General features: G+C 44.0%; 1 protein-coding gene across 1 annotated transcript; it reads left to right on the top strand.

Annotated features, from left to right (window-relative positions):
• The first annotated feature begins 322 nt into the window (after positions 1-322).
• LOC143772478 (C-X-C motif chemokine 10-like) lies at positions 323-3,360 on the top strand. The gene is made up of 4 exons (XM_077260661.1): positions 323-816; positions 908-1,031; positions 2,133-2,216; positions 3,008-3,360. Exons 1-4 carry the CDS (start codon positions 756-758, stop codon positions 3,039-3,041), a joined length of 303 nt encoding a protein of 100 aa, XP_077116776.1. The 5' UTR covers positions 323-755; the 3' UTR covers positions 3,042-3,360.
• The last annotated feature ends 17,477 nt before the right edge of the window (positions 3,361-20,837 follow it).

Here is a 20,837-nt window from a genome sequence, read left to right as displayed (position 1 = left end):
TCCAAAGCGCTGCCATCTTTTAAATGCAGGTAAATCCGCATGTGTTCACTGAACCATGCGGATTTACAGTACCTCAGTCAATACATTCTATTGGTTAATTTCTGTTGTGGAGGCTCGCGTTTCTGCAAGAGAAATTGACAGGCACCCTGGCGCAACATCATGTGTGTGTCTGCTAAGTTGGCTAATCAAAAGAAAAACCACGAGTGCCTGCTGGTAAAAGGTGGCATTCACACGTCTGACGCCACTGTCATGGCTGCTGAAGCAGGATGTCAGGATGTGGGAGTGAATTCACAACACACAACCTCACAGATATTAGATGGTTGCCCAGTCCCACCAAATCATCAGGTTCAGCCTATATTTATCTAATGTGCATGGGGACCTGTAAATCTTAGCAGCTGATGAGATTTCATCAGGGAATTGATAGCATAACTGAACACTGGCATCTATGAAAAACTAGCAATAACCATATCGCTTCATCAAATCTTTAACAAACCTTTTTCTTTTAATATTTCATGTGACTCACCATAAAAAAAAGTCAACATTTCATTAAAAAAAAATTCTGTAAAAAAAACCTTTCACTTCTCCTATGCTTTCCCATGTAAAAATAATATAAAGGAAACTGTGGTCACAAGAATTTCCCACTCTTGCTTTGTCGTGATGATGTAATCCAAAGACGTGTATAAATGGACATTTCTACAAGATGCTGATGACAAAGCTTAGCTGCAAAGTCTGGTGGACACGAGCCATTTGTCATCATGACCTACAAGCGTGTTGTCGTCATCTGTGCGGTCCTGCTGTCTGCTGCTCTTATCGAAGGTAAAGTCTTAATGAAAATTCATTACATTATGGTGTTTTTTTTCTGTCGCATCCAGATCACTTATTGAGTTTCTGCTTGATTTTATATCAGGATTTGCTGTACCTCGTGGAAGTCGCTGTTTATGCAGAAAATTTCCTAGTCAGCTCAATGTGATGGCAGTGGAAAAGCTGGAGATTCACCCCAAAAGTTCTACATGTGAGAGGATTGAATACATGTAAGTAGAAAACATGAGGTAGTCACAGAATCATATTGTTTCAGCAACAAATCAGGATTGTCTCATCCAAAATATTATATATACATTTGTTTTCTGGATAAAAGACCCATGACTAAATAAGCATTCTGTAAATAATAGAGAATGGTCAATGCTTTCAACTCTCTCAAGCTGGGAGCAGCATAATGTAGGGAAAGAGACCCTGATTCCAGCTATGTATCACTTACTGGGTGTAGCAGTTGTGGCACAATCAGAGTTCTTAGATGTAGCATGTAGCAGAGTTTAGAAAGATATCGTCGCTCAGAACAGGCTCGCTATGTACATTGTCTATTAACAGTAAGCTTCTTATCAGAGGAGGGTTATGGTTGGACCAGGGCTCACCTGTACTGTGGTCCAAGCAATGATAATCAGCTGCTTATAAAACATTCATTGTTTTGAAACAAATCTGTGTCTCAGCCCCTACCTCATGCTGTCCTCAGATTATATAGGTAAAATCTGCAGACAGATTTCCTTTAAAGGGAAAATATAGAGTCTTCAATATAGAGTCTTCTGTATTCCAGAGAATCTTCATTTTTGTCCTTAGGTTACATCTACAAATCTTCAAATCTATTACATCACCTAACATACTATATGGCATAATCACATGTAGCTACTAACCAGGGCATTCACTTATAAATCATTTTCTCAACAGACATATGTGAATTGTTTTCTAAATTTTAATTAAGGCATATTTTCAATATGCATTGTGATGTGTGGGGAGGAGGGGGCGGAGTTCCGGCCGCGCATGCGCGGTCGGAAAAGACGGTCACGACGCACCAAAAAACGTTATATGTAACGTTTTTTGGTGGCGACGGTCCGACGCAACACGACGCAACGTTGGTTGCGACGTGTGGCAATGCGTCGCACTGCATCGCTAATGCAAGTCTATGGAGAAAAAACGCATCCTGCAAGCACTTTTGCAGGATGCGTTTTTTTAACAAAACGACGCATAGCGACGTGCAGTGCACGACGCTAGTGTGAAAGAGGCCTTAGTGTAGAGTAACATACAACAAAGAGGACTGAAATCCAAAATATTCTAAATGTTTATTGCATTTGTTTCCACAGTGCAACTTTAAAAAATGTGCCTGTTCCCATATGTGTCAAACCTGATCTGTTGGAACTAAAGGTTCTTTTGAGCGGAAAAAATAGGTGGGTATTAATCAGTTATATGGTAATTTGTTTCCTATGTACAGTGTGTTTTATGAGTATCTGGCAGCTTAGCAGCAGTTTTATTGTGACATAATAATATGGGACAGCATAAACCTAGATCATTTGGCACATCTTGCTACAAAGTAGACTTTGTTCTTTCTTACACCAACACTAAGTTGATTTTCTTGAAAATGCATTGAGGACTTATTCTTAAAGGGAATCTGTCAGTAGGATCAACACTCCAAAGCCATAGAAAAAGCGATATAGACATATTGGCCGGTAGGTCACACGAAGTTGATTAAAATGATACCTTGATATCTATGATCCGATATCTTATTCCAGAGATACCAACGTTTTTCTGATATGTATATGAGCTGTTAACATCTACATGCCTTACAAGTGATTTATAGAGGGGCAACAATACATTGTGATCAGGGGATTGAGCTTCCTATGACCTGCATGTCATTGAAGATGGCTTAGGAGGGTTGATCCTACTGACAGATACCCTTTAAAACAGAAGATCGATGTATTGGTGAAGCTCCAATCATCAGAGGGATCGGTGTAACTATATGAATAGTGCTAAACTCTCTTATTAAGTGCAGCTACATGTGTAGGCACTAGGCAGGCAAGTAAACATCATTCAATTTATTGAGATGATTCACTTGGTCAGACATCGTACATCACGCTTTGATTATATATATATTATCTATCAATATGTTTTCCCAGAAAAATGTATGTCATTTCTTCTTCTTTTTTCTTATCACTTATGAGTCTTTTTTTAATTTTTTTAGGCGCCTTAATCATATAAAAGTGATCCGCTACTAATGTCTAGGAACATGGATGAAAGACAGTAGAGCAAAGCAAACTAGTTGCATAGTCTTTAGTGTCTTAATTGCTATGGAAAATAGCTTTTTTTCTTTTGTATATCTCTTAATAGCTATAGAAAAGTCTACACTGTAAAGTTGTAAAGATACACAATAATTTAATAAGTTGTACATGAGTGGATATAAATATATTTATTATTTAAAAAAAATGTATAACATCCAATGTCGAATAATATTTAAATGATTTGTTTTATTTTTGTAGCAAAAAATGAAAGTATTTTGTAAGTAGAACGTGTGGATATACAAAACATGCAATAAAGATTCAGATTCATTTATTTTACAAAGATTCCAGTTTGTTTTTGTGATGTCAAGTTTGTGTTTTTGCTGAATTTACCCATGAATACTGATTAGGAAAAACACTATGAAAGTAGAGACAAAATAATACTATGCTAAGGGCATAAAAAATCGAATTGCACTCTGACCAGTGTTATTCAACGGGTGACATCTCATCTTCGATTTTTTTCTCAGCTGAAATCGGACTGGAAAAAAAATAGCAGCATGCTGCGATTTGCTGCATATCTCGGAGGAGACTCACCAATGCAAGTCAATGGATGCGAGATAAAAATGCACAGCTCTCGCACCATGCGAGTGCTGTCCGTTTTTTACGCACTAGTGTCCTTTGAAAAGCCGGCAATTCATATGCAGCTACTGTAAAAATCACACAGACAGGTTAGAATAGATAGAATACAAATATACACATAAAATGCATATATATACAGTACAGACTAAAAGTTTGGACACACCTTCTCATTTAAAGATTTTTCTGTATTTTCATGACTATGAAAATTGTACATTCACACTGAAGGCATCAAAACTATAAATTAACACATGTGGAATTATATACTTAACAAAAAAGTGTGAAACAACTGAAATTATGTCTTATATTCTAGGTTCTTCAAAGTAGCCACCTTTTGCTTTGATGACTGCTTTGCACACTCTTGGCATTCTCTTGATGAGCTTCAAGAGGTAGTCACCGGAAATGGTCTTCCAACAATCTTGAAGGAGTTCCCAGAGATGCTTAGCACTTGTTGGCCCTTTTGCCTTCACTCTGCGGTCCAGCTCACCCCAAACCATATCGATTGGGTTCAGGTCTGGTGACTGTGGAGGCCAGGTCATCTGGCGTAGCACCCCATCACTCTCCTTTGTTATAGAAGGGTTAATAGTTTGCCTTTAACTGCCTTGCCTTTAAGTGCCTTTTACCTTTAAGTGTTAGAATTATTAGAATCTGTTGACTCAGTAGTCTGATGGTCTCCTCTCCAAGGAGACTACACTTCTTATCATGTATGTTCTCAATAGTCAGTTACAATATGTTCTGAGCTATGGTAAATAGAATATGACCCTGGGTGCTGGTGGGGGCTACATGAGTTACATTGAAATGCATTGGATGTAAATGGTATAAAACATTGCTTTGGCTTTTTATATATCAGATAAAAGTGACTTGCTCACGGGATACGTGTGAGGTGTCTTTTGTCTCCAAGCGCTTGTCAACTAAGGGCGTAAATCCACAATTAGGTCTCACTGGTGATCTGTCAGCTGACATTTGGGTCAGAATGAAAACAGCTACGACAGTTTGGCGCCCGAACGGGGACCGTGTAACCAGCCGCCTTATTCGGAATCCGTATGTGGGAGCTTCCAGAGAGATTGGATAATGCAAACAACTGCTGCAGCAAGGTGAGAAACTGAGAAACGTTATTCTTACAATCTGTTTGCACCTGCAATCTCTCTTCCGGATTTCTCCATACCTCTGGGTAAAAGGCTGTAAACACGGTTCAAAGAATCCACACATCACCAGTGAGTTTTGTGTTTGTTTTGTCTGTTTATGTCCGTATGAGAGTTGAATAATAGAGTTATAAGATGATAATTGTTATCTGTATTATTTGTCAATATCCTAATTGGTTGTGTATTTGTTTAGTGTGTGTAATACAAGAGCTGGGATAGACTCTGTGCAGTGTTGTTATTTTGGTCATTTTGGATTGGCAGTACATTATATGAAGCTGTATTTTGTATAAGGCTGTGGTTTTTGTTGTTTGGCCTTAAAGTGTTTTCAGAGTGTCAGTGGACACTGCTGCAGTTTTATTTATATAGAGTTGTGTTAATTCCAAAGTGCAGAATAGACAGGCTGTGTGAGCCTTGTATGTGTGTATGTCTATGAGAACCTCTGAATGAGATAAGAGGTGGAGTGATTGAGATAAGGGATTTTCTTCTTGTGAAACTCAACTAAAAAAGTGAAAGGAAAAGAAAAAAAAAAAACAATCCCTGAGCACGTATGAATGAATGATCACATAAGTATCATTACTTATCTAAGTGTTGTTGAGGGTCCAGGATGAATGAGTTGTGGATATTTTTAATGTACATTTAATTTACATCTGAGATTCAGAGAAACCTGTGTTATATATGGTTTGATACTGGATAGGTTTCTATGTGTGTCTATATGTGGTTTGGCCGGACGCGGTCAGAATCAGCTTTTTCAAGTTGTGCAGTGATTTGCCTGTATAGAGAAATTGTTTTTAATTCCGAGAGGATGAATGTTTTGTAAACTGCTTCTGTGTGTGTGAGGCACAAAGCTCTGATCAGCGCGAAATACCAGATGGGAGGAGGGAAGTGCACCCCTGCGCTACTTGCTTGAGATTTCTCCCCTTTGCATTGTGGGCCAGAGGAAGGGGGGCCATGTATTGCATTCTAAGTTTCTCTGTCCTTGGTTTGGTACACGCTGAGAGATTTGTGTTTTTGTGTTTAAAGCAATAAGTACTGTATGAAATTGAAAGTGAAAAAGAACTGTGCCCATTTTAGAGGAAAATTTGTAAGTGCTTGAAATATTGAAAAGATTCTCCTGCTTCAAGTTGAGTGATTGATATAGTAAATTGAGGATCAGCAGAGGAGGTAACCAACTGCACGGCTGATGTAGTATAGGTGGTGTAACCTGCTACAGTCAGTCTACGGCATTAGGTGGTGTAACCTTGCCGTCCATGGAGCTGTGCTAGCCAGCTGATTTACCGAGTGGTAGGTGGTGTAACCTGCTTGGTAAAATCCTTTAAGTCCACCGAGTGGTAGGTGGTGTAACCTGCTTGGTGTTGTTGAGCGGATAAGTTGAAGCCATGGGCAACTTATTCTGTGTGCAGTCAGGGCCCCCAATGGGATCCAAAACCGCTGTATAGATTGGAAAAAGGAAGCAGTGAAAGATGTAAAACCAATATTGAAAAAGGCAAAAATGCCAGTGAGTGGATGTTTTGTTGTTCAAAAAGGCACAGACAAAGGAGGAAAATAGCAAGTGAATAAATGGCGTCTGAGAGAGTGCAGCAGGACGAAAGTAAGGTGTATTATGAATGTTTTGATGCTTAAAAAGTCCGACTATGACTGACACATTACTGCTACGGTCATACCTTTGTATAACCAGAGACCCAGACAAGACAGATGGACTGTGGTCAGACAAACCCAGACTGGTGAAATACTCGTATGATTTGTGCTGCAACCCGACCTAAGAGAATTGCACTGAATCCTGTCCAGACAAGATCACATGTAGTGACATAAGAAGCTGACACAGGATTGTGGTTGGTGGATAGTGGGGACATTAACTTTTGGGGGTAGGCTGACAGTAATCCTTTTGGGAAGGAGCTGTAGACCAGCATGTCTAGTCACCCCCAACCGGTCATCTAGTCACCCCCACCACCAGAGAACCAACCACATCAGGTAGGGTAAAACAGATACAGGAGTATTATCCCTGGAGGCTCTCTGACTAGTTAGCTACGCAAAAACAATTGGCTGACCCTAAGAACCAACCTTTCCCATTTTTCAGATAAAGACAATATGATGGACGTATAAGTGCACCTGGGCAGGCCTAGGTAGTTAGTGAGCACAAAAGCAGGTGACTTGCTAGGACACATAATTAAGACACATACAGATGTGACAAAAGAAGAGAGTGTAGAGATGTACTTTAGACGGTTACAGCTTAAATGGGCAGACATGGGGTACAGTCCAGTAAACCCACTTGATGTTAAAGTATTGGTAAATACATTAATTGACGATATGACCAAAAGCTTACAAGACACAGTACAGACAGCCAGACCTGAATGGAGAAATGTGGATCCAAAGACCTCCTTAAAAGTTGCTAAAGGAGTTGAACAAACTAGGACAATAAGACGACGTGTCATGTATGCTGGAGTACAAGGAAAACAGTAGAGACGTAATGAGAGACCTAAAGACTTAGAAACCGTAAAGTGCTGGAATTGTGGAGAAAATGGACACTCAGACCAATCTTCCACCTTCTTCACCTCCAGGAGGGAAAGAGACAGAATTCTTGATTGACACTGAGGCAGCCGGAACTGTGGTACACAAAGACTTGATAATGCCAGACATGATTACTGACGAGACTGTGGAATACGTGAGTGTAGAGGGACAAGCGACTGAAGCCCCTATGACTAAACAAATAAGACTAGAATCACGAGACAGCCAAGAAGTGCTTACAAACTTATTGTTAGTGACAAAAGCCGTGAGTACTGGCTATGCCATCATACAGTACTCTCCTGAGGGTATTACAGTCACAAGTCCCCTTTCATATAAACACTTGGGGCAGAGGGACGTCAGGGTCTTCCACGTGCACATTATACCACAGGTAAATCATGCCCTATTATAGTTACACTTAATTCCATTCATTTACCAGTTTAGTAGTTTCCTTACACAAGATGGTATAGTTACCGTGTATTTCTAGGTTGTCTTCATATGATATATAGTTTTTTAGCCATTCATTATATTGGCTCAAACCATAATCACTGTTTATTTGTCCTTTCCACTTCTTATACCTTATCGCAAGCAACTGGTATTAATATTTGGCATTTTTCAAATCCCTTCTTTTTATATTTGGAACTGTTAGTTATGGATTTACATAGGGCTACTACCTTCTTAAAATAAGCTTGTGCTTTGCTGTGGCCTATGGCATTGTGCTCTCCCATTTTACGACTCAGTATCTTTCGTAAATATATATATATTTTCATATATATAATTTTCTTTTGGTAATATATTTTGTGAATCAAATTTAGTTTTCTTAAGAGGTACTCTACCCAATCAAATACGGGTATAAATAGTATTTGGACATTAGTGTCTGATTTATATAAACACTTGTGTAATATTTCACAAATGGTGTATATGGCAAGAGTGGTGAAGGTAATGCCTGACACCAGAATGTCTGAGGACAGGAAAAAGAGTCAGGTGCCAGACACCGTTTGGGCAAGGGGAAAATCTGATGTGGGTCGATTGCCCATTCCCCTTGTTTTGATTAAATTAAAAGAAGGAACCACTCCTCTTTGGTTAGAGCAACACCCCTTTGTATCCCATTAAGAAGAAAAAGGACCCAAGGGTTCCCCTGACACAGAATAGTTCAGGACTTACAGGCCATTAATGATGTTGCGGTGAGTGTCATCTCAATTGTCCCTAATACACACACCGTACGGTCACAAAATGTTTCACAGTCATTAATTTGGCAAAATGCATTCTTTTCTATACCCCTGCACCCTGACTGACGGCATCTTTTCTCTTTTACTTGCGAAGGTAAACAAACACTGTTGGATGGTCCTCCCAAAAGGGGGAAAGAACTCCCCAACCATCTATTCAACAGCGATGGCAGGGATTCTTGAGCAGTGGCAACCACCTCATCCACAGACTGTACTATTGCAGTACGTGGATGACCTCTTGCTCTGCTGCCCGGACCAGACGTCCTGCAAGGAAGCTACAGTTTCCTTGCTGTGTTTTTTGGCAGAGAAGGGTTGCAAGGTCTCCCGTGACAAATTACAGTATTGCAAACAAAAGGTGACATTTTTAGAGACATTGTATTGCTGAATGTACAAGACACCTGACTGAAGACAGAAAACAGGCAATACAAAATCTCCCTTTACCCAGGTCACACCAGCATCTACGTATTTTCCTAGGTTTGGTGACCTACTGTAGGCCTTGGATAAGGTCTGCTTCACAAATGACGCAACCACTCTATGACAGGTTGTCATCAAACCCCTACAATCTCACTCAAGAAGCAATTGATTCTCTGAAGCTGCTCATTGTGCCAGCCCCGGCCTTAGGCATTCCAAACTATGATCAGCCATTTTTTTCTTATTTTGAACAGAGCAGGGAGTACATGCTACCGCATACTGACACAGCAATGTGGAGAGGAACAGAGACCAATAGCTTACTACTCAGCACAATTACACCCAGTGATTAGAGGGTCTCCTACGTGTGTCCGTGTTGTAGAGCTGCTGTATTACTGCTAGGCATGTGAGCTCACACTGACTTTTTCGTTTGACAATTTGTTCCCCACATGACATTAATGCCATACTCATACAAATACAACCAGAACACCTGTCTATGGATAGACAGATCAGACTCGAATGTGTTCTAATACTAATTCCTGAATACGTCACCCTCAAAAGACATAGTGTTCTGAATCCAGCCACTCATCTGCCTGTGGATTCAGAAAAGGGGGAATTGGTGACAGCATTAGAAAAAAAAAAAAAAAAAACTTGTACGTTGACATGACGCACAAACATGACTGCATAGGAACTGATGAGTCAGGAGACAGTATGTTTTACATATGTTCATGAAAAACCTGTTCCTAATGCATATTTTGAAGTTTTATTTTTGTAGATGGCTCCAGATACCACCAGGATGGGCGATTCTACACTGGACATGCAGTAGTATCCTCACATGAGGTAATCCGAGTTGAACCACTCCCTCCTCACATGTCGGTGCAGGAGGCAGAGTTGAAGGCGCTCACTGAGGCGTGTAGAGCTGCTGCAGGTATAGTCGCTAATATTTACACAGATTCGAACTGTGCATGGGGAATATCCCATGATTATTGCCCTGTCTGGAGAAGCAGAACGTTTCTTACATCAGCCGGTAAGCCCATTAAAAATGCATAGCTGATGAAACAATTAGTGGAGGCATTGACGTTACCAGTCCAGGTTGGCATCGTCAAGGTAACAGCACACACGGACGGTGACTCTGTGGAGGTAGAGGGCAACAGAAGGGCGGACGAGGCTGCTAAAGTAGCAGCAAGGCGGCCTAGGGAGCAGTGGACGGTGGCGGAGAGTCAGCGTATTCCAGCCACACTGAGCCTAGATGTCCTGAAATCCCTCCAGCTGCCCAAACAGAGAAGGAACACGTGGGAGAATGGGAGCTGAGCTGAACTCAAAAAGAGTTTTGGGAGAATAAGGATAAATTGTATATACCAAGGTCCCTGTTCCTAATTATGGCACAAGCAACACTTGGCCCCACTCACACCTCAAAATGTCACATGTGTCCATGGTAGATGCCTTCCGGATTGCTCCTGATTTCAGTTACGTAGCAGCAAAGCTCGTACGGTCATGCCTCATCTGTGCACAGCACAACCCTGGTAAAACAGTAAAAATCCCTAAGAAAGCGACACCCAGGCCTCTCTACACATTTCAGAGACTGCAGACGGGCTACATACAGCTACCCAAGGTAGGAGTGTGTGAAAAATGTCCTAGTATGTGTAGATCTCTTCTCTGGTTGGCTGGTAAAATGTGCAAATACTAAAGCGACTGCAGACAACCTAATGAAAGAACTGATCTGCAGGTATGGTGTCCCAGAAACCACAAAGAGCGATAGGGGTACACACTTGCAGGCCCTGGGAGTACAGCAAGCATATCATGCACCATATAGACAACAAAGCAGTGGGAAAATGGAAACACTAAATGGGACACTTAAACTGAAAATTCAGAAGCCTTGGCAGACACAGGAAAGAGCGGGGTAGAATGCTTGTCTCTTGCACTCTTTCTAGTCAGACACACTCCAAATAGAAAGACAAGCTTGTCCCCTTTTGAAGTCCTGTTTAGTAGTTTGCCAGAGACTGGTCTGTACTTCCCACAGGTGCTACAAATGCAACACGGTGCTATGACAGCCCATGTCCAGGCCTTGCAGAAAATACTTAATGTGGTGCATAAACATGTGTTTTCGTCCACTCCAGATCTTAATGCCAGTGCGGACGCACATCTGCTGAATCCAGGTGATTGGGTGGTCATACACAGACACGCGAGAAGGAGCCTATATCCACGGTTTGACGGCCCGTTGTAAAGTCCAGTTGACCACATTCACTTGAGGGAACGCCCACCTGGATCCATGCCAGTCACTACAAAAAGATCTTTTCACTAGCAGAAAGACTGTTGTTCTAATCACCTTGCTGGTAGTGGTAGGATGTCTGCACCTTACAGAGACACTGGATAAACTTTTAAATGTTGACAAGGACAGCAACTTACTCAACATCATGGTTTTCTTATAAAAGACGCGGAAGGACAAACCTGCTGGACTGTTAGATCTGTATACACAGCCCAGTATTTGTAAGGGCTATGCTGTACTTAGCCTTTACCCCTGGAGCCAAGGAAGGTATTAACACCACACAGCATACCCGATGAGACTTGGACTCAGATTTTCTTGGTTCCTTAAGGCTCTTAATAAGACTAATACAATATAAAGACTTCTTTTTAAATCCAGCCGATTGGCTTAGCGGCCTAGCAGGATGGATTATTTTTGGTATTTTTCAGACTTGTATGCAAATCTTGTTGCTTTGCTTATTGTTTTATGTAGCCGTAAAAGCGCTAATATATGTATTATCTAAGGCTGAACCTTCTGTAGTATATCATAGGCCCCGTATGGCCACTGCTGATGGGGAAGTTGAGTGTCCACATTAAGGGTGGATGGGCGAAGCAGGTAGGAAGTCCCCTTGTGGGTACTAGACCCATGAGACAGTAGCTCCTTTGTGGACATCAGCGGACCCCGTAGCAGAGGTTATACCATTTACAAAAGGGGGAAATTGTTATAGAAGGGTTAATAGTTTGCCTTTAACTGCCTTGCCTTTAAGTGCCTTTTACCTTTAAGTGTTAGAATTATTAGAATCTGTTGACTCAGTAGTCTGATGGTCTCCTCTCCAAGGAGACTACACTTCTTATCATGTATGTTCTCAATAGTCAGTTACAATATGTTCTGAGCTATGGTAAATAGAATATGACCCTGGGTGCTGGTGGGGGCTACATGAGTTACATTGAAATGCATTGGATGTAAATGGTATAAAACATTGCTTTGGCTTTTTATATATCAGATAAAAGTGACTTGCTCACGGGATACGTGTGAGGTGTCTTTTGTCTCCAAGCGCTTGTCAACTAAGGGCGTAAATCCACAATTAGGTCTCACTGGTGATCTGTCAGCTGACATTTGGGTCAGAATGAAAACAGCTACGACACCTTCTTGGTCAAATAACCCTTACACAGCCTGGAGGTGTGTTTGGGGTCATTGTCCTGTTGAAAAATAAATGATGATCCAACTAAACGCAAACCAGATGGAATAGCATGCTGCTGCACGATGCTGTGGTATCCATGCTGGTTCAGTATGCGTTCAATTTTGAATAAATCCCCAACAGTGTCACCAGCAAAGCACCCCCACACCATCACACCTCCTCCTCCATGCTTCACGGTGGGAACCAGGCATGTAGAGTCCATCCATTCACCTTTTCTGCATCGCACAAAGACACGGTGGTTGGAACCAAAGATCTCAAATTTGGACTCATCAGTAGTGTTGAGCATTCCGATGCTGCAAGTATCGGGTATCGGCCGATACTTGCTGTATCGGAATTCCGATACCGGGATTCCGATACTCTTGTGGTATCGGGTATCGGAACAACATTAATGTTAAAATGTGTAAAATAGAGAATTAAAATAAAAAATATCGCTATACTCACCTGTCCGACGCAGCCGGGACCTCAGCGCAGGAACCGGCAGCGTTGTTTGTTTAAAATTCCCGCTTTTACATGGTTACGCGAAGTCCCGGCTTGTGATTGGTCAGGGCGGCCATGTTGCCGGGCCGCGGACCAATCACAGCAAGCCGTGACGAAAATACGTCACGGCTTGCTGTGATTGGTCCGCGTCCCGGCAACATGGCCGCCATTAACCAATCACAAGCCGTGACGTCACGGGAGGCTGGAAACGCGCTCATTTTAAAAAGGGCGCGTGTCCAGCCTCCCGTGACGTCACGGCTTGTGATTGGTTGCGTCGCGGTCAACCAATCACAAGCCGGGAGGCTGGACACGCGCCCATTTCAAAATGAGCGCGTCCAGCCTCCCGGCTTGTGATTGGTTGATCGCGGCGCAACCAATCACAAGCCGTGACGTCACGGGAGGCTGGACACGCGCCCATTTTAAAATGAGCGCGTGTCCAGCCTCCCGTGACGTCCCGGCTTGTGATTGGTCAGGGCGGCCATATTGCCGGGACGCGGACCAATCACAGCAAGCCGTGACGTAATTTCGTCACGGCTTGCTGTGATTGGTCCGCGTCCCGGCAACATGGCCGACCTGACCAATCACAAGCCGGGAATTCACGTAACCAAGTAATAGCGCGATTTTTAAACAAACAACGCTGCCGGTTCCCTCGCTGAAGTCCCGGCTGCGTCGGACAGGTGAGTATAGCGATATTTTTTATTTTAATTCTTTCTTTTACACATTTATATGGTTCCCAGGGCCTGAAGGAGAGTTTCCTCTCCTTCAGACCCTGGGAACCATCAGGAATACCGTCCGATACCTGAGTCCCATTGACTTGTATTGGTATCGGGTATCGGTATCGGATTGGATTCCGATACTGTGACGGTATCGGCCGATACTTTCCGATACCGATACTTTCAAGTATCGGACGGTATCGCTCAACACTACTCATCAGACCAAAGCACAGATTTCCACTGGCCTAATGTCCATTCCTTGTGTTCTTTAGCCCAAACAAGTCTCTTCTGCTTGTTGCCTGTCCTTAGCAGTAGTTTCCTAGCAGCTATTTTACCATGAAGGCCTGCTGCACAAAGTCTCCTCTTAACAGTTGTTGTGGAGATGTGTCTGCTGTTAGAACTCTGTGTGGCATTGACCTGGTCTCTAATCTGAGCTGCTGCTAACCTGTGATTTCTGAGGCTGGTGACTCAGATAAACTTATCCTCAGAAGCAGAGGTGACTCTTGGTCTTCGTTTCCTGGGGCGGTCCTCATGTGAGCCAGTTTCTTTGTAGTGCTTGATGGTTTTTGCCACTGCACTTTGGGACACTTTCAAAGTTTTCCCAATTTTTCGGACTGACTGACCTTCATTTCTTAAAGTAATGATGGCCACTCGTTTTTCATTACTTAGCTGCTTTTTTCTTGCCATCAGACAATAAGCTGTGTATCCACCAGACTTCTGCACAACACAACTGATGGTCCCAACACCATTTATAAGGCAATATATACCACTTATTAAACCTGACAGGGCACACCTGTGAAGTGAAAACCATTCCCGGTGACTACCTCTTGAAGCTCATCAAGAGAATGCCAAGAGTGTGTAAAGCAGTCATCAAAGCAAAGTGTGGCTACTTTGAAGAACCTAGAATTTAAGACATAATTTCAGTTGTTCCACACTTTTTTGTTAAATATACAATTCCACATGTGTTAATTCATAGTTTTGACAATTTTCATAGTCATGAAAATACAGAAAAATCTTTAAATGAGAAGGTGTGTCCAAACTTTTGGTCTGTACTATACACTCACTGGCCACTTTATTAGGTACACCTGTCCAACTTTTTGTTAACACTTAATTTCTAATCAGCCAATCACATGGCGGCAACTCAGTGCATTTAGGCATGTAGACATGGTCAAGACAATCTCCTGCAGTTCAAACCGAGCATCAGTATGGGGAAGAAAGGTGATTTGAGTGCCTTTGAACGTGGCATGGTTGTTGGTGCCAGAAGGGCTGGTCTGAGTATTTCAGAAACTGCTGATCTACTGGGATTTTCACACACAACCATCTCTAGGGTTTACAGAGAATGGTCCGAAAAAGAAAAAAAATCCAGTGAGCGGCAGTTCTGTGGGCGGAAATGCCTTGTTGATGCCAGAGGTCAGAGGAGAATGGGCAGACTGGTTCGAGCTGATAGAAAGGCAACAGTGACTCAAATCGCCACCCGTTACAACCAAGGTAGGCCTAAGAGCATCTCTGAACGCACAGTGCGTCGAACTTTGAGGCAGATGGGCTACAGCAGCAGAAGACCACACCGGGTACCACTCCTTTCAGCTAAGAACAGGAAACTGAGGCTACAATTTGTACAAGCTCATCGAAATTGGACAGTAGAAGATTGGAAAAACGTTGCTTGGTCTGATGAGTCTCGATTTCTGCTGCGACATTCGGATGGTAGGGTCAGAATTTGGCGTAAACAACATGAAAGCATGGATCCATCCTGCCTTGTATGGAGCATCTTTGGGATGTGCAGCCGACAAATCTGCGGCAACTGTGTGATGCCATCATGTCAATATGGACCAAAATCTCTGAGGAATGCTTCCAGCACCTTGGTGAATCTATGCCACGAAGAATTGAGGCAGTTCTGAAGGCAAAAGGGGGTCCAACCCGTTACTAGCATGGTGTACCTAATAAAGTGGCCGGTGAGTGTGTATATATATATATATATATATATATATATATATATATATATATATATATATATATATATACAGGGTGGGCCATTTGTATGGATACACCTGGGTGGGCCATTTATAAAGTTGCTTTAAAAAATGGCCGACTTCAAAATGGCCACCATGGTCACCACCCATCTTGAAAAGTTTTCCCCCTCCCATATACTAATGTGCCACAAACAGGAAGTTGATATCACCAACCATTCCCATTTTATTTAGGTGTATCCATATACATGGCCCACCCAGGTGTATCCATACAAATGGCCCACCCTATATATATATATATATATATATATATATATATACATATATATATATATATATATATACAGGGAGGTCCAAAAGTAGGTGGACAGAAAATAACATTTATATTGATTCATTATTATTAGTATTATTGATTTTGAATTTTTATTCTGCTAAAGCAGAGAGTTATGTGACACAAAATAGTTAATAAATAACATTTCCCACATGTCTACTTTACATCAGCACAATTTTGGAAACAAAATTTTTTTGCTAGGAAGTTATAAGGGTTAAAAGTTGACCAGCGATTTCTCATTTTTACAACAAAATTTACAAAACCATTTTTTTTAGTTACCACCTCACATTTGAAGTCAGTTTGAGGGTTCTGTATGGCTGAAAATGCCCAAAAGTGACACCATTCTAAAAACTGTACCCCTTGTGCAAAAACCACATTCAAGAAGAAGAACACTTTAGGTGTTTCACAGCAGCAGAAGCAACATGGAAGAAAAAATGAACATTTAAATTTTTTGTCAGAAAAATGATCTTTTCCCCAGGGTAAAAAGAGAAAGTAGACCCCAAAAGTTGTTGTCCAGTTTGTCCTGAGCACTCACATACCCTATATGTGGGGGTAAACCACTGTTTGGGCACACATCTGTCATGCCGCCGCTGCCACCCGATTCACCCTGCTATACTTACCTGTCCTCGGCGTCCCGGCGCGGCTCTGCTGCTGCGGTGTCCTTCCTCCAGCGCTCGCTCCCGTCGTCAGCTGATCGTCGGGTGCGCGAGCACTTTGGCTTCCGTTCTGCTCGTGCGCACCTCTAGCTCTTAATAACACTTCCTACCCTGTCCTCTCTATTGTCTTGGAGGACCTTCTCCACCCGGAAGTAAGTTCCGCGCTACTATATCTTCCTGTCTTCTCCTCACCCCTGTGCCTGATGATCACTTGTGCTTCTCAAGTGCTCCTGGTCGCTCGTACTCTCTGTACATCATCTTGTTCCCTGATCTTGTACTTTGTTGTTTCTCTCCGCAGTACCTGTGTCTGTCCATGGCATCAATTCCTGCAGTTCCAGTCTGCTTTCAGTCACCCGTGTACCCACAGTCCCTGTATCCTTTCACCCCTGTGTTTCTTCAGTCTCGGTCTCCCTTCTGGTTCCGTTTCCCTGAAGTCCAGTCCCGTCTCAGTCCCTGTGTTCCAGCTGTCCTTGTGTCTCTACAGGTACTCAGTCCCTGCTAGTCCCCATCTCCCTGCAGCCCTGTTTTCCCTCTGTCTCCTTAGTGCCCCCCGTTCGGAATCCCTGTGGCATTCCGTCCGTCCTGTGTCCTCTCCGTTCCTGCCGGGTTCAGGCTCCCTTCCGCTTCTCCAGTCCTTTGTTCCCATTTTCCATTTCTCTTATCCGCCTTGGTCCTCCAGCTTCCGTGGCGATAGTCCCTCACGCTCCTGCCCCTAACTCTCCCTGTATAGGGGGTGGTCTACCTGGTCAGCTCGTCCGTGAGGGGATCATCGTTACGGTCTCAGAGGGTCCACCTATTTTCCAGAGACTCCTCACAGTATCATCAGGCCATGGACCCCGCTGGTGTTTCGGCCACTCAAATGAATTACTCTTTTTACGTGAAAATCAGACCAGGATCATGTCTTTTCTAAAGAACATGGAGTCTCGTTTAGCGGCCTTACAGTCCTCTGATCCTGGTAACGCCACTCAGTTGGCTGCTCTTCAGCAGGAGCTTGGGCAACAACGGGATACTCAGTCCCATATTTTGAATTTCATGGCCTCTGTGGATGATCGGCTTCGCTCTCTCCAAAATGCCGCCTCTGCTTCTGTCCAGGTCTCCGCTCCCCAACCTTCGCCCCGTTTAGCTAGGCCTCCTCGGTATGGCGGGGAACCTAAACTTTGCCGTGGATTTCTTAATCAGTGCCAACTGCATTTTGAATTATCTCTGCTACTCTACCCCACTGACCGCGCTAAAGTAGCTTTTAATGTTTCCCATCTGGAGGGTGAAGCGCTGGCATGGGTTAATCCCCTCTGGGAACGAGTTGATCTGTTAGTCACTCAACTCGCACTGTTTCTTGATACCTTTTCGAACCTGGACCCCTGGTCTCTACTACTGAGTCTCTTTTTAACCTTTACCAGGGTTCTCTTTCTGTGGCCCAGTACGCCATTCGTTTTCGAACTCTGTCCCCAGACTTAGGTTGGAACAACGAGGCTTTGGTTGGTGCATTCTGGCGTGGTCTGTCCTCTCGGATTAAGGATGAGTTGGCGGGTCGGGATACTCCTACCTCCCTGGATGATCTAATTTCTTTGGCTATACGCATAGATTTGCGCTTTCAGGAGCGCTCTCGCGAGCTTGTCAGAGAGAAGAAACCCCTCCGTCTGTCTACTTCTACTCGAGGCCGGTCTTCTCTTCCTCAAGTCTCTTCAGCTGCTAGTGCAGCACCCCAGAGTCCTGGTCGTTGCAGTACTGCCGCTCCGCCACTAAGGGGAGTGATGGTACGTCGATTTATTTAGCCTCGGGAGAACATTCTGGCTCCACAGGCATCGATTCCTGCAGTTCCAGTCTCCTTTCAGTCTCCCGTGTACCCACAGTCCCTGTATCCTTTCACCCCTGTGTTTCTTCAGTCTCGGTCTCCCTTCTGGTTCCGTTTCCCTGAAGTCCAGTCCCGTCTCAGTCCCTGTGTTCCAGCTGTCCTTGTGTCTCTACAGGTACTCAGTCCCTGCTAGTCCCCGTCTCCCTGCAGCCCTGTTTTCCCTCTGTCTCCTTAGTGTCCCCCGTTCGGAATCCCTGTGGCATTCCGTCCATCCTGTGTCCTCTCCGTTCCTGCTGGGTTCAGGCTCCCTTCTGCTTCTCCAGTCCTTTGTTCCCATTTTCCGTTTCTCTTATCCGCCTTGGTCCTCCAGCTTCCGTGGCGATAGTCCCTCACGCTCCTGCCCCTAACGCTCCCTATATAGGGGGTGGTCTACCTGGTCAGCTCGTCCGTGAGGGGATCATCGTCACAGTCTCAGAGGGTCCACCTATTTTCCAGAGACTCCTCACAACATCGGAGCTCGGAAGAGGAGTAGTGGCGTTTTGGAATGCTGACTTTGATGGAATGGTCTGCGGGCATCACGTTGCATTAGCAGAGCCCCTGATGTGCCTAAACAGTAGAAACACCCCACAAGTGACCCCATTTTGGAAACTAGACCCCCGAAGGAACTTATCTAGATGTGTGGTGAGCACTTTCAAACCCCAAGTGCTTCACAGAAGTTTATAACGCAGAGCCGTGAAAATAAAAAATAATTGTTCTTTCCTCAAAAATTATGTTTTAGCAAGTAATTTTTTATTTTTGCAAGGGTAACAGGAGAAATTGGACCCTAACAGTTGTTGCCCAGTTTGTCCTGAGTATGCTGGTACCCCAAATGTGGGGGTAAACCACTGTTTGGGCGCACGTCGGGGCTTGGAAGGGAGGGAGCACCATTTGACTTTTTGAACGCAAGATTGGCTGGAATCAATGGTGGCGCCATGTTGCGTTTGGAGACCCCTGATGTGCCTAAACAGTGGAAACCCCTCAATTCTAACTTCAACACTAACCCCAACACACCCCTAATCCTAATCCCAACTGTAGCCATAACCCTAATCACAACCCTAACCCCAACACACCCCTAACCACAACCCTAACCCCAACACACCCGTAACCCTAATTCTAACCCTAACCCTAATCCTAACCCTAATCCCAACCCTAACCCTAATCCCAACCCTAACCACAACTGTAACCCCAACATACCCCTAACCCTATCCGTAACCCTAACCACAAGCCTAATCTTAACCCTATTTCCAACCCTAGCCCTAATTCCAACCCTAACTCTAATTCCAACCCTAAGGCTATGTGCCCACGTTGCGGATTCGTGTGAGATTCTTCCACACGATTTTTGAAAAATCTGCAGGTAAAAGGCACTGCATTTTACCTGCGGATTTACAGAAGATTTCCAGTGTTTTTTTGTGCGGATTTCACCTGCGGATTCCTATTGAGGAACAGGTGTAAAACGCTGCGGAATCCGCACAAAGAATTGACATGCTGCGGAAAATACAACGCAGCGTTTCTGCATGGAATTTTCCGCACCATGGGCACAGCGGATTTGGTTTTCCATAGGTGTACATGGTACTGTAAACCTGATGGAGAACTGCTACGAATTTGCAGCGGCCAATCCGCTGCGGATCCGCGGCCAATCCGCTGCGGATGCGCAGCCAAATCCGCACTGTGTGCACATGCCATAACCCTAACCCTACCCCTAACCCTACCCGTAACCCTAACCCTACCCCTAGTTCTAACCCTAGTTGAAACCCCAACCCTAGTGGAAAAAGAAAAAAAAATAATTTCTTTATTTTATTATTGTCCCTACCTATGGGGGTGATAAAGGGGGGGTTTATTTATTATTTTTTTTATTTTGATCGCTGTGATAGAACCTACCACAGCGATCAAAATGTACTTGTAACGAATCTGCCGGCCGGCAGATTCGGCGGGTGCACTGAGTATGCGCCCGCCATTTTGGAAGATGGCGGCGCCCATGGAGAAGACGGACCGACACCGGGAGCCTCAGTAAGTATAAGGGGGGGAGATCGGGGCACGGGGGGGGCGTCGAAGCACGGGGGGTGACATAGGAGCACGGGGGGAGCGGACAGGAGGACAGGGGAGCGGAGCGCAGGACGGAGGGGACTACGGGACAGATCGGTGGCTTGGGGGGGCGATCGGTGGGGTGGGGGGGTCACTTCAGTATTTCCAGCCATGGCCGATGATATTGCAGCATCGGCCATGGCTGGATTGTAATATTTCACCGTTTTTTTGGGTGAAATATTACAAATCGCTCTGATTGGCAGTTTCACTTTCAGCAGCCAATCAGAGCGATCGTAGCCACGAGGGGGTGAAGCCACCCCCCCTGGGCTGAAGCACCACTCCCCCTGTCCCTGCAGATCGGGTGAAATTGGAGTTAACCCTTTCACCCGATCTGCAGGGACGCGATCATTCCATGACGCATACGCTGCGTCACAGGTCGGATTGGCACCGA

This window comes from Ranitomeya variabilis, chromosome 1 (genome assembly GCF_051348905.1).
Source record: "Ranitomeya variabilis isolate aRanVar5 chromosome 1, aRanVar5.hap1, whole genome shotgun sequence".
Lineage (NCBI taxonomy): Eukaryota > Metazoa > Chordata > Amphibia > Anura > Dendrobatidae > Ranitomeya > Ranitomeya variabilis.
The sequence above is the reverse complement of the archived record's forward strand: the minus strand, read 5'-3'. Positions and strand labels throughout refer to the sequence as shown.